The sequence below is a fragment of the Budorcas taxicolor genome, chromosome 10, assembly GCF_023091745.1.
Source record: "Budorcas taxicolor isolate Tak-1 chromosome 10, Takin1.1, whole genome shotgun sequence".
Taxonomy (NCBI): Eukaryota; Metazoa; Chordata; class Mammalia; order Artiodactyla; family Bovidae; genus Budorcas; species Budorcas taxicolor.
The window spans coordinates 52022157-52038149 of NC_068919.1; the positions used below are offsets into that span (position 1 = coordinate 52022157).

A 15993-nucleotide genomic window follows, 5' to 3' on the forward strand; every position below is an offset into this window, starting at 1 on the left:
AATTCCCTAGCTTTGTCTATGATCCAGCAAATATTGGCAATTTGATCTCTGGTTACTCTTTCTTTCCTGTTTGGCAATAAAAGGAGCTCATGATCTGAGCCACAGTCAGCTCCAGGTCTTATTTTTGCTGACTGTGTACAGTTTCTCTACATTTGGCTACAAAGAATGTAATAGATTGATTTCGGTATTGGCTATTTGCTGATGTCCATGTATAAAGTCATCTCTTGCCTTTGCCCTGCTTCATTTTGTTCTCCAAGGCTAAACTTGCCTGTTACACCAAGTATCTTGAACTTCCTACTTTTCCATTCCAGTCTGCAGTGATGAGTAAAACTTCTTTTTTTGGTATTAGTTCTAGGAGATCTTCTAGGTCTTCATAGAACTGATCAACTTTTTTGGCATTGGTGGTAGGAGCATAGACTTGGATTTCTGTGGTGTTGAATGATTTGCCTTGGAAATGAACTGAGATCATTCTGTCATTTTTGAGGTTGCACCCAAGTACTGCATTTCAGACTCTGTTATTGATTATGAGGGCTGCTTCATTTCTTCTAAGGGATTCTTGCCCACAGTAGTAGGTATAACGGTCATCTGAATTAAATTTGCCCATTCCCATCCATTTTGGTTCACTGATTCAAAAGATGCCAGTGTTTATTCTTACCATCTGCTGCTTGACCACGTTCAGTTTACCTTGATTCATGGAGCTAACATTCCAGGTTCCTATGTAATACTGTTCTTTGTAGTGTCAAATTTTACTTTAACCACCAGATATCCACAACTGAGCATCATTTCCACTTTGGCCCACTCACTTCATTCTCTCTAGAGCTATTAGTAGTTCTCCTCTGCTCTTCCCTAGTAGCATATGGGACACCTTCAGACCTGGGGGACTCATCTTTTGGTGTCATATCTTTTGTCCTTTCATACAGTTCATGAAATTCTCATGGCACATGTACTGGAGTGGATCCCTCTTCCAGTGGATCACGTTTTCTCAGAACTCTCCACTATGACCCATCTGTCTTGGGTGGCTCTACATGTCATGGATCATAGCTTCATCAAGTTATGCAAGCCCATTTGCCATGACAAGGCAGTGATCCGTGAAGGGGGAATTACCCAGGTGGCCTGTTAAAGGATACAGATTTCTGGGCCCTACCTCTAGACATTGTGGTTTATTGGTCTGAATTGGACTCAGCATTTTGACAAACATTTCTGGTTTCTCTAATGCAAGTCTTCCCTGGATTGCCCTCTGTGTAAAACTGCCTTAGAGAAATTCTAAAACTGAAAATTTATAGAATAAATTATCTTGTTGAAAGAAAAAGGTTCATATGTGAAAGTATTCCACCTTAGAACTAGTTTATATGACACCTTGATTTTACTCACTAGAAACTAAAGTTTCCCTTCAAATATATGAGCATTCTAAATTTCAAGCTTTCAAGATGTAACTGATGCTTCTTTATTTTGTCCCGACATATTTTCTAGCATCTTGAGTCTTGGGAATGGCAGATTAACTGTACTCAGTGTCCAGTTCCAACCAGATAGTACAAAATTTAGTATATCACTTGATAATTGAGCATATACATTGTGGCATGTAAAACTACATTTCTGTTCTGTACTCTTTATGACATGGATATGAATAATTGTTTATTTAATTTAAATATTATTAGATATTTACATATGAAAAGGTCCATTATAAGGAAAAACTATTAGATCAATATCCAAGTCCTGCTTTTAAGATTTTTCTTTTTTTTCTTTAAAAATTTTTTAAAATTTATTAAGATCATAGATATTTATTGTTTGAATTTTTTAGAGTATGTATATGCAGGGCAAGCTTTTGGCAAAAATTTTTCCAGATATATTACCAAGCACAGTTTTACATGATCTTACCTTAGTTGTAAATAAAGAACCATATTTTGGTTTCTAATTTTTTAAAGTGATAAATAAGGCTTCTGTTTTTTTTTTTCTCTTGCAGTACTGTTGTCCAGACATGATAAATAACGTTTTGGGGCTGGCTAAAACAGAAATTTCAAGTACAGCAAATAAAAATAAAACTGTTGATTCAGAAAAAGGAAAACTGATTATGTTAGTTAATGACTTTTATTATGGGAAACATGAAGGAGATGTTCAGGAAGAACAGAAGACTTACACAACCTTTAAATGTTTCAGTTGCTTGAAAATTCTTAAAAATAATATTAGGTATGTAAGCATTTATTTTTATTTCTGTTTGAAAATTGGAATGCTACAGGTTGTATCTTTATCTTGCATTTTTAATGTTATTCTAGATAAGTGATTTTAATACTTTGAGCTAAGCACAAAGGCAGATTATTTTGTTGAAAAGCTTTTGTTCTTTCTTAGATATTAGACTTGACTCTTAGATCCAGTTAATTGTGTTTCTTTAAGATAGCTTAAAAAGGACAAACTATATTTAAAAAAAAATAATTTATTTTCCCTGTATTATCAGTGATCTAGAAATTTTCATGAGATAAGTTTCATAGTTAGCTGCCTTTGAATTTTACTTTTTTCATATGACAAGAACTGATATTTTGTCCACTTTGACTTCTTAGATACTCATGCTCAAATCTTGCAATTTATAATTTTTGGAACATTTATCTTATAGTGATCTTCTTGGGAGAAGTACCAGTTCTAGGGAATATGACTGTTTTGATTTTAAATTTAAGTCCTTTAAGAGATTTAATTTCAGTGGAATTTTGAAATTTGTACACATATATGCTTTACATTTTTGGAATTTATACTTTGTAATCTTTGAGTTACATGGCATATTAGTAACTGTCATCCCATAAATAAGTTAGTTACAAGATTTAAAAGACACATTGGTTGATATTTTCATTGGTTACACAGCTTGACATTTATATTTGGTAAGGTTTTTTAACATCATTTTATTATAAAAATTTTCAGCATTCAGCAAATTTAAAAATATTTTATAATAGATACAACTCTATACTTATCATCTTGATTCTACTGTTAACATTTAACTGTACTTGTTTTATTGTGTATCTAGTCATCCTTTTCTTCAGACTATTTGGGTTTTTTTAATGCATTTCGAAGTAAGTTGCAGATGTCTATGTATTTCTTCAGGTGATATGTGTGTGTACAAAGATATAAAGGCATACGTTTTTTGTTTATCCCTCATGACCATTATTATATAAGCATTCTTAGGCACCTATAGGTTACTTCTAGATCCAGCATTATTTTATTTTCCTGTGAGTTCTTAAGGTCTGAAATGAAGCATATAGAAAAACCCTGAAATAAACTGTGATAAACTCCTGTAATAATAATTTTTTATGATAGTGCTTTATAGTTTTAGAAATTCTTTTACATATATTATTTCATATGAGTTGTCTCCTTTCATCAAATTTTAACAGCCATTAATAGCTAATGGTCCCAGTAAGTTTAACAGAATGAGCATTGTACTTTGTGATATAATACTGAAATAGTCCCCTGGAGCAGGAAATGGCAACCTGCTCCAGTATTCTTGCCTGGAAAATTGCACGGACAGAGCAGTCCAGTGGGCTATATATATAGTCCATGGGATTGCAAAGAGTCAGACACTGAGCATGCACACACTGAAACAATATTACAATAGAACCTGGTCTCCTACTTTTTATATTTTTACCACTTTAATAGTAAAACATACCAGAAGAATCGTGTTAATATAAAATGCATAGAAATATGGCTTCCTGGCTTAGTTGTTTGTTATACTTAAATGTTATATATATGATATTAGAATATATTTCAGTAGTTGTTTTTTTGGATTTTCCTTTGAGATTAACACACTAATAATAAACATATGAAGGTAAATTTTCTTTTTTATTATTATTTTACAATACTAGTTACATATTTCTAAAGAGTCCTAATACTAGAAATTTTAAGCACACAGCATCTGGGAACATCCTGGAATTAAGTGTTTTGAAATACTGATTGTTTAGTAAGCATAACCTTAATAGAAAACATGTTATGGCCAAAGAAGTTATACATGTTAAGTAATATTTCACCTTGACAGTAGAAACTGGGAGGGTAAATTGATGTTTGTAGAGGAATGGTAGGAAACTGATAACTGTATATTTCTATTCTCTTCCCTGTCAGGGTATTGTGGTATGGTTTTTTCCTCCCCTACGTTGAGTGTCACACAAAACATGTTTATTTTATTTTGTAAATATATTTGCAAGATGTTTGTGTTTTTTGGTTCCCTTGTTTCCATTTGTTGGTTTAAGTAGTATGTTTAAGTAGTATGAGATCCTGACGGGGGCTCATGTTAGTTGAGAGAAAGCATGCTCATTAAGAGATTATTTTATATAGATACACTTTAATTTTGAAAATTGTAAGCTGAGAGGTTAATGGCTTATGACATTTTCTCTATATGTAAATATTTAGCCAAGACTAGGATTTACAATAGGTGTTTGTAGAGCTGGTGTTAAAACCAAAGGAATACTAAAAGATATTTCAAAATATACCATAACCTGTACTAAAGAGTAGTGTTACGTGAGATGTGAAAAAAAAAATGCTGTAACATTTATGATGATTGCTATCCAGATGGATAATATTATCACTTAGTTTCAACGTTATTTCCTTTAGTGTCTGAAAGTGAATAATAGTTAATAGTTGACCCAGTCTAAAAATTGTTATTTTGATTGAATAACTTTACTTTCAAATTCACCAGAAAGCTTCAGTAAGCTCTTTTAAATAGGTATTCCCATTTATATTGTACTCTCTGCTGTTGAAGGTCATAGTTCCTGCTCATAAGAAGCCTTTTAGGGAAGCTGAAATAGCAGAATGTAAAACTGAAAAATGGACTTTGCCTACAAAGGGCACAGTCTGCAAGTTAAAGTGAAGTCTTCGGTAACAGTAAACCAGTATCATTAAATAAAACAAAAGGTTCTTGTAATTGTAGGCATTAAAATTGCTGTTACATGCATTTAAAAACCAAGACACAAGTAAAAATGCCAGTAATTTGTCTTTTAAGCAGCTGGAATCTATTGTATATTTTCAGAGCCTTAAAAGATTTCTCTCATGATTCTAGCTGATTTTAGTGGCAGAGTTTCCTTCCTTTCAGTATTTTATTTTAAAATGTAAGTAGTATTTCTTAAATGGAGAAGAAATCTGCTGTTTTATATTTAAAAAATTTTAATAATCTGAAATGATTACAATAACAAATTTGTGATATTTCAAATTAATGCTAATAACTATTTTAAAACAAACATGAAAATGTGTTTACTTAGCTACTTAATGAAAGTGATTATTTAAAGTGCACACTCTTCTAGAGGACTTTAAGGCTTTTGAAATTTTATTTTCATTAATTTATAATTTTAAGATTTAGATTCAAGTACTTGTGAGATTTTTGTTCTTAAATCTGAATTTTTGCACCTGTTGACAATCATTGATAGGTTTATGAACCACATGAAACATCATTTGGAACTTGAGAAGCAGAGCAGTGAAAGCTGGGAAAACCACACCACCTGCCAGCACTGCTACCGTCAGTTTCCCACACCATTTCAGCTGCAGTGTCACATTGAAAGTACACACACCCCCCATGAATTTTCTAGTAAGTTACAGTTTCATTTAAGTATTGCATATTTGTTGATTTTTAACAATATAAACTCTGAAAAAAGTTTGTTACTGAACTCTGAACAAGTGTGGTAGAAAAAGAAGAATACAAAAACAACTTTGGGATTTGAGAGTAAAGTTGAAAAAGTTAATTTTTAACTTATACAGTCTTTTTAATAAAATTGGTTACTGAAATTCCATCTTAATAATTCATTATGGTAAATAACTTGTGCTTTACATGTGGAGGACTAAATTAGAAGGCTCATATCATAGTTTTCAAAGTGAAATCAATGCCCTTCTTTTAAACTTGAGTAAGAAAAGTAAATACAGTGTTAGTTAAAATCAAATACTTTGGATCAAAACAGCTTGGGTTCAGATCCAAGCTCTGCCTTGTAATATGTGATCCTAATGTGATCTCTAGCAGGTCACTTAATATTTGAATAATGGGGATGATAGAAATATCTGCTTCATAATGTTTTGATGGGAATTGAGTGAGTTAGTCAAGTCCTTAGAACTGTGCTTGGGCCACAGTAAACAACTGTGGAACTGTACACCATCACCACCACTGCCAATATTACTACTGCTATTTTTATTAAACTGTTACACTATTTATACTATATTATACTATTATATTATTATTATTGTTACTGCTACTATTACTATTATTACAAAATGAATTGTAAATGTATATTTCTGATTTTGTTTCTTTGCCTTGAGAGGATGTTTTTTAAAAACTAAAGTGTAATTGGCATTTAACATTGTATTAGTTTCAGGTGTACAATATAGATTGACTAGTTATGTGTATGTATATATATCTTAAAATGGTATAATGTCTTTTTTCCCCCCACTTTTAGCCATTTGCAAAATATGTGAATTGTCATTTGAAACAGAGCATATCCTTTTACAACATATGAAGGACAATCATAAACCTGGTGAAATGCCATATATTTGCCAGGTATATACATATTTTATTGTATATGTCGTGTTTGGTTGGTTTGTTATTTGTTTTGGTTTCAAGATTTAAACCTATTAAGCCAGGCTTCTCTGATAGCTCAGGTCATAAAGAATCTGCCTGTAATGCGAGAGACCTGGGTTTGATCCCTTGGTTGGGAAAATCCCCTGGAGAAGGGACTGGCTACCTACTCTAGTATTCTTGCCCGGAGAATTCCATGGACAGAGGAGCCTGGCGGGCTACAGCCCACGGGGTTGCAAAGAGTTGGACATGACTGACTTTTACTTTCAGGCCAGGCATCAGCAATTTTTTTGTATAAAGGGCAAGATAATAAATATTCAGGTTTTGATGATCATAGGTTTCTGTTGGAACAAATCAACTCTGCCATTGTAGCACAGAGGCAGTCATAGACAATAAATAAATGAATGGATGTGACTGTGTTTCAATAAAACTTTATTTATGGACACTGAAGTTTGAACTTTATATAATTTCCTTGTGTTATGATATATATTCTTTTATTTTTCTAACCATTTTGATAAAATTAGTTGCTAAAATTAAAATCTATTTTATAAATAACGTATTGGTAGAAAGTCTGTTGGCATAACTCATATATTGTTGTGTGGGGTCAGCAGAGAGTTGGAATTGACCCATAGGCCATTGTTTGCACACTCCTGTATTAGACACCATAGGCCATTGTTTGCACACTCCTGTATTAGACAAAGAAAAAGCCCTGTGGCAGAAAGACAAACATAGACTTATCTTAACCTACAGGGAAGAATATAGGCATACAAAGGGAAATATGAAATGCTTTTAATTCAGAGGACCATACCAAATGCTTTGGGACAAGTTCTTTTCCAGAATTTGGAGAAATGGGAAAGTAAGGTAAAAATAAACTGTCATTCCATAGCCTGGAGACCATTCATAATCTAAGGAAAGATGCTGTTTTATGTAGCAATGAGAAGGAACTTTATAGGACCAGAGGTGTCAGAGTTTGATAATTAAAGTCAAGATTGGGGGTGATAAAAAATATGATAAAAAAAGAGAATCTAGTTATATTTTGAGAAGTATCCTTAAGCTTTGAAAACTAACTCTTCTGTTTCAAAGATTATCTTTTGATGTTTTTATTAATAGGATTCTAGGTTATGTAGGCATTAGACTGAATTAATAGTACATAGTGTTCTTCTGAAGAAGTGACCTATCACTGTTACATTGAAATTGGATATCATTATAAATTTTCAAACTAAACCAGATATTTTTTTTTGTAGGTTTGCAATTATAGATCATCATCATTTTCTGATGTAGAAACTCATTTTAGAACATCTCATGAAAACACCAAGAACTTGCTATGTCCATTTTGTCTCAAAGTTATTAAAATTGCGACACCCTATATGCATCATTATATGAAGCATCAGGTGAGATCTGCCAGTTCTTATTCATTTATGTTATTTTAGAGAAAAGATAGATTATGACTTAGAACATTGTTTAGATTTGTTCTGCAAGGGAAGCAGCATTGTTCTAAATGACACGATTAAGTTACAATTTATGCTAAGTTACTGGTGAAACTCCCACTTCTTTTCCTTGCTTCCTTTCTGGTGATACTATGGTTCATACATGATAATTCTTAAAGATAGTTAGGAATACTAGGAAATCTTGAATTGAAGGAAAAAAGAGGAGATGAGTGGAGGAATATCCTAAAGAATGGCTATTTCAGAGGCTAAGAGTAGGACTGGGGAAGGTAATTATCAGGAGCAGGGGAAAAGATGAGTTTGAACTGATAAAGAAAAGGTTGATGGCTCATAATCATGTTTTCTTCTTTCTCTTCAAACTGTATTTCCACTTTTAGCCCCCATATTATAAGAAGACATTTTGGCATCATTGACCAGGAATGGTCTTTTATAGCTGCCCAGAAAATAGTAGTGACACTTACTGCTGATATATGAACTCTGACAGAGAACTGTATTTAGCTCTACTATGTAATTTTGGGGACCCAGTATTAGTGCTTATACCTGTGTCTTGAATTCTGATATTATGCTTTCTGGTTCTTTTCCTGAAGCAATTAAGTCATCTTTTGTTTGGGCTGAAAAGTTTAATGCAACACTGCACCTGTCCTTAAATACTTGAAAGAACACTAACAGTGCCTTTGCCAAAACCAGAAGTCAGTGGATTTATTGAATCTGATCATGTTACCAACTTTTGCCACCTCACTGATTAGCTCAATGCATTTTCTTGTTACTGATTAAACTGGCATGTCAATTTTTTCAGCATTGGTGGTCACCTTGCTTTCCATTCTAGTCATTAGATAATCATGAAATTGTCTTGTGGTTTTTCATTGGAAAAGATCATAAAAGTAGAATTTCCTAATAAATTTGGGATCACCTGTGCTGTGACTGACAAAATGTCATCACGTGTGTTCTGACGAAGTGTGGTCCACTGGAGAAGGGAATGGCAAACCACTTGCCACAAAGTATTCTTGCCTTTAGAACCCCATGAACAGTATGAAAAGTCAAAAAGATAGGACACTGAAAGATGAACTGCCTAATATGCTACTGGAGATCAGTGGAGAAATAACTCCAGAAAGAATGAAGAGACGGAGCCAGAGCAAAAACAGCACCCAGTTATGGATGACTGGTGATGGAAGCAAGGTCCAATGATGTAAAGAGCAATATTGCATAGGAACCTGGAATGTTAAGTCCATAAATCAAGGCAAATTGGAAGTGGTCAAACAGGAGGTGACAAGAGTGAACGTTGACATTTTAGGAATCCGAGAACTAAAATGGACTGGAATGGGTGAATTTAATTCAAATGACCATTATATCTACTACTGTGGGCAAGAATCCCTTAGAAGAAATGGAGTAGCCATTATGGTCAACAAAAGAGTCCAAAATGCAGTACTTGGATGCAATCTCAAAAACGACAAAATGATCTCTGTTTGTTTCCAAGGCAAACCATTCAATATCAAGGTAATCCAAGTCTGTGCCCCAACCAGTAATGCTAAAGAAGCTGAAGTTGAACAGTTCTATGAAGACCTACAAGACCTTCTAGAACTAACACCCCAAAAAGATGTCCTTTTCATTATAGGGGACTGGAATGCAAAAGTAGGAAGTCAAGAAACACCTAGAGTAACAGAAAAATTTGGCCTTGGAGAACAGAATGAAGCAGGGCTAAAGCTAATACAGTTTTGCCAAGAGAATGCACTGATCATTGCAAACACCCTCTTCCAACAACACAAGAGAAGACTCTACACATGGACATCACCAAATGGCCAACACTGAGATCAGAATGATTATATTCTTTGCAGCCAGAGGTGGAGAAGCTCTATACAGTCAGCAAAAACAAGACCGAGAGCTGACTATGGCTAAGATCATGAACTCCTTTCATTGCCAAATTCAGACTTAAATTGAAAATACGGAAAACCACTGGACCATTCAGATATGACCTAAATAAAATCCCTTCTGACTATACAGTGGAAGTAAGAAATAGATTTAAGGGACTAGATCTGATAGAGTGCCTGATGAACTATGGATGGAGGTTCATGACATTGCACAGGAGGCAGGAGTCAAGACCATTCCCAAGAAAAAGAAATGTCTGTCTGAGGAGGCCTTACAAATAGCTGTGTAAAGAAGAGAAGCGAAAAGCAAAGGAGAAAAGGAAAGATATACCCTTTTGCATGTAGAGTTCCAAAGAATAGCAAGGAGAGATAAGAAAGCCTTCCTCAGTGATCAGTGCAAAGAAATAGAGGAAAACAACAGAATGGGAAAGACTAGAGATCTCTTCAAGAAAATTAGAGATACCAAGGGGACATTTCATGCAATGATGGGCTAACTAAAGGACAGAAATGGTATGGACTTAACAGAAGCAGAAGATATTAAGAAGAGGTGGCAAGAACACACAGAAGAACTGTACAAAAAAGATCTTAACAACCCAGATAATCACGATGGTGTGATCACTCACCTAGAACTAGACATCCTGGAATGTGAAGTCAGGTGGGCCTTATCACTATAAACAAAGCTAGTTAGAGGCGATGGAGTTCCAGTTGAGCTATTTCAAATCCTAAAAGATGATGCTGTGAAAGTGCTGCACTCAGTGTGCCAGCAAATTTGAAAAAGGCAGCAGTGGCTACAGGACTGGAAAAGGTCAGTTTTCATTCCAATCCCAAAGAAAGGCAATGCCAGAGAATGCTCAAACTGCCACACAGTTGTACTCCTCTCACACACTAGTAAAGTAATGCTCAAAATTCTCCAATTAAAATAAATTTATATAAAAAAAAAATTCTCCAAACCAGGCTTCAGCAATACATGAACCATGAACTTCCAGATGTTCAAGCTGGTTTTTGAAAAGGTAGAAGAACCAGAGATCAAATTGCCAACATCTGTTGGATCATCGAAAAGGCAAGAGAGTTCCAGAAAAACATCTATTTCTGCTTTATTGACTATGACAAAGCCTTTGACTTGTGTGGATCACCACAAACTGGGGAAAATTCTGAAAGAGATGGGACTACCAGACCACCTGACCTGTCTCTTGAGAAATCTGTATGCAGGTCAGGAAGCAACAGTGAGAATTGGACATGGAACAACAGACTGGTTCCAAATAAGAAAAGGAGTACGTCAAGGTATATATTGTCACCCTGCTTATTTAACTTCTATGCAGAGTACATCATGAGAAATGCTGGGCTGAATGAAACACAAGCTGGAATCAAGATTGCCAGGAAAAATTATCAGTAACCTCAGATATGCAGATGACACCACCCTTACGGCAGAAAGCAAAGAAGAACTAAAGAGCCTCTTGATGAAAGTGAAAGAGGAGAGTGTAAAAGTTGGCTTAAAGCTCAACATTTAGAAAAGGAAGATCCTGGCATCTGTTCCCATCACTTCATGGCAAACAGATGGGGAAACAGTGGAAATAGTGGCAGACTTTATTTTTGGGGGGCTCCAAAATCACTGCAGATGGTGACTGCAGCCATGAAATTAAAAGACGCTCCTTGGAAGAAAAGTTATGACCAAACTAGACAGCATGTTTAAAAGCAGAAACATTACTTTGCCAATAAAGGTCCATCTGCTGCTGCTGCTGCTGCTAAGTCGTCCATCTAGTCAAGGCTATTGTTTTTCCAATAGTCATGTATGGATATGAGAGTTGGACTGTGAAGAGAGCTGAGCACCAAAGAATTGATGCTTTTGAACTGTGGTGTTGGAGAAGACCCGAGAGTCCCTTGGACTGCAAGGAGATCCAACCAATCCATCCTAAAGGAAATCAGTCCCGAATATTCATTGGAAGGACAGATGTTGAAGCTGAAACTCCCAATACTTTGGCCACCAGATGTGAAGAGCTAACCCATTTGAAAAGAGCTTGATTCTGGGAAAGATTGAAGGCAGAAGGAGAAGGGGACAACAGAGGATGAGATGGTTGGATGACATCACTGACTCAGTGGACATGAGTTTGAATATGCTCCCGGAGTTGGTGATGGACAGGTAGGTCTGGCGTGCTGTAGTCCATGGAGTCTCAAAGAGTTGGACACTACTGAGTGACTGAACTGAACTGAACTTTGCTGTGACTGGGATGCTACCTATCTTTGAGAAGTTCTGGCAAGATCTCTCTATTTTGTGTTTCCCCAGCAGTGTTCCATCAGGTGTTCATAGATGTCCCCATCCAATTGCTACTGGTAAATAAATTTGGTGAAGCACAGATTTACAAAATTAAATCGTTATTTTTTAAAATAGGACTCCTCAGAAATTTTAATATGCTAATGGACATTGTATATCTCTAAACAAGGATATAGTTTGTATTCCCCAGACTTATTTGGCCATTGAACCCTTTATTTGCACAGTATTTATTAACATTTTTTGAAGAACAGAATTTGAGAAATGCTATTGTTGGCACTCTATATTTCATCTTTGGCCTTTAATTTTGAAAGGGAGAATGAAATATAAAACAGTTTTATTTAATTATGGGGCTTTTTTTTTTTTTCTTTTTCTTTTTTTTAATTTTAAAATCTTTAATTCTTACATGTGTTCCCAAACATGAACCCCCCTCCCACCTCCCTCCCCATAACATCTCTGTGGGTCATCCCCATGCACCAGCCCCAAGCATGCTGTATCCTGCATCAGACATAGACTAGCGATTCAATTCTTACATGATAGTATACATGATAGAATGCCATTCTCCCATATCATCCCACCCTTTTGATATCATTTTCCTTTATGTTTTATTAAGCTCCAGAGTGAGATTAATATTAAGGATAGGGAAGAAGAGTAATTATGAAAGAGGTATGTGGGCTGACCATGTGAACTGTGTGATTTGTAATCAGTTTTTCTACCCTACGTTTTATGTCATCACTTGCCATGAGTGTACAGTTCTCCTTTTTTGTTTATATTGAGAGCCTTGGAATTAGACAGCCAGAAGTTAAGAGGGTGAAAATCTATTAATAAGAAGGATCATCAGGCATCCTTCAAGATATTTATAATTTGTGTGATTATTTACAAAAGATTGGGAAATTATAGCTGAGCAATTAGTCCAATATGAAATAATGAGAATTGTTGACTCTGTGGCTAATTTTATTGTTTTAGATGACTTTGGTTGTAACTTCTGTTTAAGACAAAGTATTATTATGTCTTGGGTGATTTTAGAGCTAACAATCCAGTTTTTATGACTTTTAAGAAATAATGAAAGTGATTTTGTATGTGTTAATATGTTCATTAGATCTTTAATAAAAACAGTTAAAGTATTCAGTTAACATCTATGCAGTCATTTACCTTCTACCAGTAACAGGTACTTTACATGTATTATCTTATTGAATTCTCACCCTCAGTTGTGGCTAGAGCAGAGTAGTAAAGTAATAAGAGGGAAAGTAGTAGGAAATAAGGTTGTAGCAATAGAATGCAGGCCAATTCATATAGAACCTTATAAATCAGAATCAGGACTTTGGAAAACTGTCAACATTTTAAACAGGTGAACGATCTGCCATGTTTTAAGATCATTGACTGCTAGGAGGAGACTAGACCGTAGGGAAGAAAGAACATGAAAGGGACAACAAAGGAGGTTATTATTAGTCAAGATGGGTGTTTCGGATAAGTATGGTAGTGGTGGTTGGAGGTAATAAGTGGAAATACTATGACAGTTTTTGAAGGTAGAGCTGACAGGTTTTACTAATGGGTTGGATATGGGGTGTGAGAGAGAGTGACCAAGTTTTTTGTCCTAAGCAGCTGCAAGAATGAAATTTTCATCTATTGTCAAATGATGAAGATTGAGGAGTAGATGTATTTTGGGGGGCAGGAAGGGAGTGAAGAAATCTGGAATTCTGTTTTGTGCATGTTGGTTTAAAATGCATACAAGTAGTGATGTCAAGTGGACTTTCCAGGTGCCACTAGTGGTAAAGAACCTGGCTGCCAGTGCAGGAGAGATGTGAGACCTGGGTTCGATCGCTTTGTTGAGATCCTCTCTACATGACATGGCAACCCACTCCAGTATTCTTGCCTGGAGAATCCCCATGGACAGAGAAGCCTACAGTCCATGGGGTCACAAAGAGTCGGACGTAACTGAAGCAACTTCGCACACACCCACACACAGTGATGTCGAGTAGGCAGTTGGATACAAGATATTTAAAGCCATGAAATGAAGAGATAACCTAAGGAGTGATTATAGGTAGAGAAAAGATTTCTGAGTACTGAATTCTGGAGAACTTTTTTCTGTCATTGTAACTTGGTATCTGTTTCTTGCCCAAGTTTTCTATTTCTCTTCCTCCTCTTTCAGTGTATATGAGTGAATTAAAATTGCCCGTATCTCCAATATAATCTAATGTATCACATTTCTAAAATAGTCTTAATTTGTACCTAAAATAGTAATGCAAACACATTTATATATTGCTTTGAACTTTGTAAAGAATTTTATGAAATATCTGATGTGTGCCAGTACTGTGCTAGGTCTTCTCAATGTATTATCTGTTTGAATTTTGTAGATGATTGATTGTGTAAATGGAAGTAGTGATGTATCTGGCAGATCATAACTTCAGAGAAACCATTCTTCTGAGTTTATATGTTGCTTCAGTTTATATGTATATACACACACATATATACTTTTTAAATTAATGAGAGTATAAAGGTAAAGATTGTAATTGATATTGTGTAGTAGAAAGAACATTGGATCAGGTGTCTGGCCTTGTCACTGAATAGCTATGGGGAAGGGATTTAGATTTTTCTTGGGTCCTGTTTCCTATCTGTGGAAAAATAGTAGGATTAAGTTTGAGGAGGTATTCAGTCAAGGGGTCTCAACCAGTAAGTAGATTGGGAATAGTTGTTTTGATTTATGCCTCTATATCCACACTATTCAGTGCTGTAGCCTCTAGCCATATGTAGCTATTTAAACTTAAATTATTTAAAATTTGGTTGCTCAGTTGCACTTGGCACATTTCAAGTGCTCAATAACCACATATGTCTAGTTGCTACTGTTTTGAACAGTGCAGCTCAATTACATTTCATCATTGAAGAAAGTTTTATTAGACAGCACTGCTTTATACAACCATTGTTCTAACAGGTTTCTTTGAAATATGTAGTTAGATATTTGAACTTAATTTTTCCATCTTGCCAATGAACTGGAAATAGCAAAAATTAAAAATAATTAATTCTTTTATGGGATAAAAATGCATGTAGCTCATTTTCACAGTATCGTGTGTCTAAGTACTTTAAAATTATAACCAGAAGAGCTTTCATAGCACTATTAAGAAATTTTCATTAGAATCTATCGATGGCACCTTTCATGTTCAATTTCTGTATAGAAACAAGTGTTTTTGAAAACTAAATGCTAATAATTAAAAAAATAGTAACATTTTGCTATTATGTGTGATAGGAGATATAAAATACTAGTTTTAAAATCATTTAGTATCATTAAAATTAAAGTGGCTTCAGGATGCAGGATTTGTGGTTGTAGAAACTATTTTTCTCCCCTCTTTCTGGTTCCTAAACAGAAAAAGGGAATACATCGTTGTACAAAATGCAGACTGCAATTTTTAACATGCAAAGAGAAAATGGATCACAAGACTCAGCATCATCGGACATTTATAAAACCTAAACAACTAGAAGGATTGCCTCCTGGAACAAAAGTGAGTTCAAATATGTTGTATTTTAACATTTTGTATGATAATAGACATTAACTCCTGCCTGGTTTTATTTGTTGTATATAATACTTTAAAAATGATTTGTGATTTAATTAAGACTTTAATTTTAAATTTCACTGTTCCTATGTTTAGGGGGAAAATGCCTAACCATTGCTTTTTGGTCAATAGTGTGTGCAAGTCTAGAGTGCTATTCCTTTGTAAAAAGTGTAACTAGATTAACTATTCTGGAGGCAGTGGCTTATATCAGTGTTACATAGGCTATTTTTGAGCTATTCTTGTTGGCAGTGTATTTGTCATTTTTATCTGTTGAACTGTAAGATGCTTGAGGTTAGGAATCATGTTTTTTTAATCTTTGTATCCTCAGCATCTGGTATAGTGCCTGTTGAAT

The 15993-nt window shown here is 34.8% G+C and overlaps 1 protein-coding gene across 1 annotated transcript in view; it reads left to right on the forward strand.

Moving 5' to 3' along the window:
* The window catches only part of ZNF280D (zinc finger protein 280D), a 104644-nt gene that overhangs the window by 40529 nt on the left and 48122 nt on the right, over nt 1–15993 (forward strand). Inside the window, exons 8-12 of the mRNA XM_052646891.1 lie at nt 1961–2184; nt 5391–5548; nt 6405–6505; nt 7768–7914; nt 15456–15590. Coding sequence (XP_052502851.1) covers nt 1961–2184; nt 5391–5548; nt 6405–6505; nt 7768–7914; nt 15456–15590 — 765 coding nt within the window. The remainder of the gene's footprint in view (nt 1–1960; nt 2185–5390; nt 5549–6404; nt 6506–7767; nt 7915–15455; nt 15591–15993) is intronic.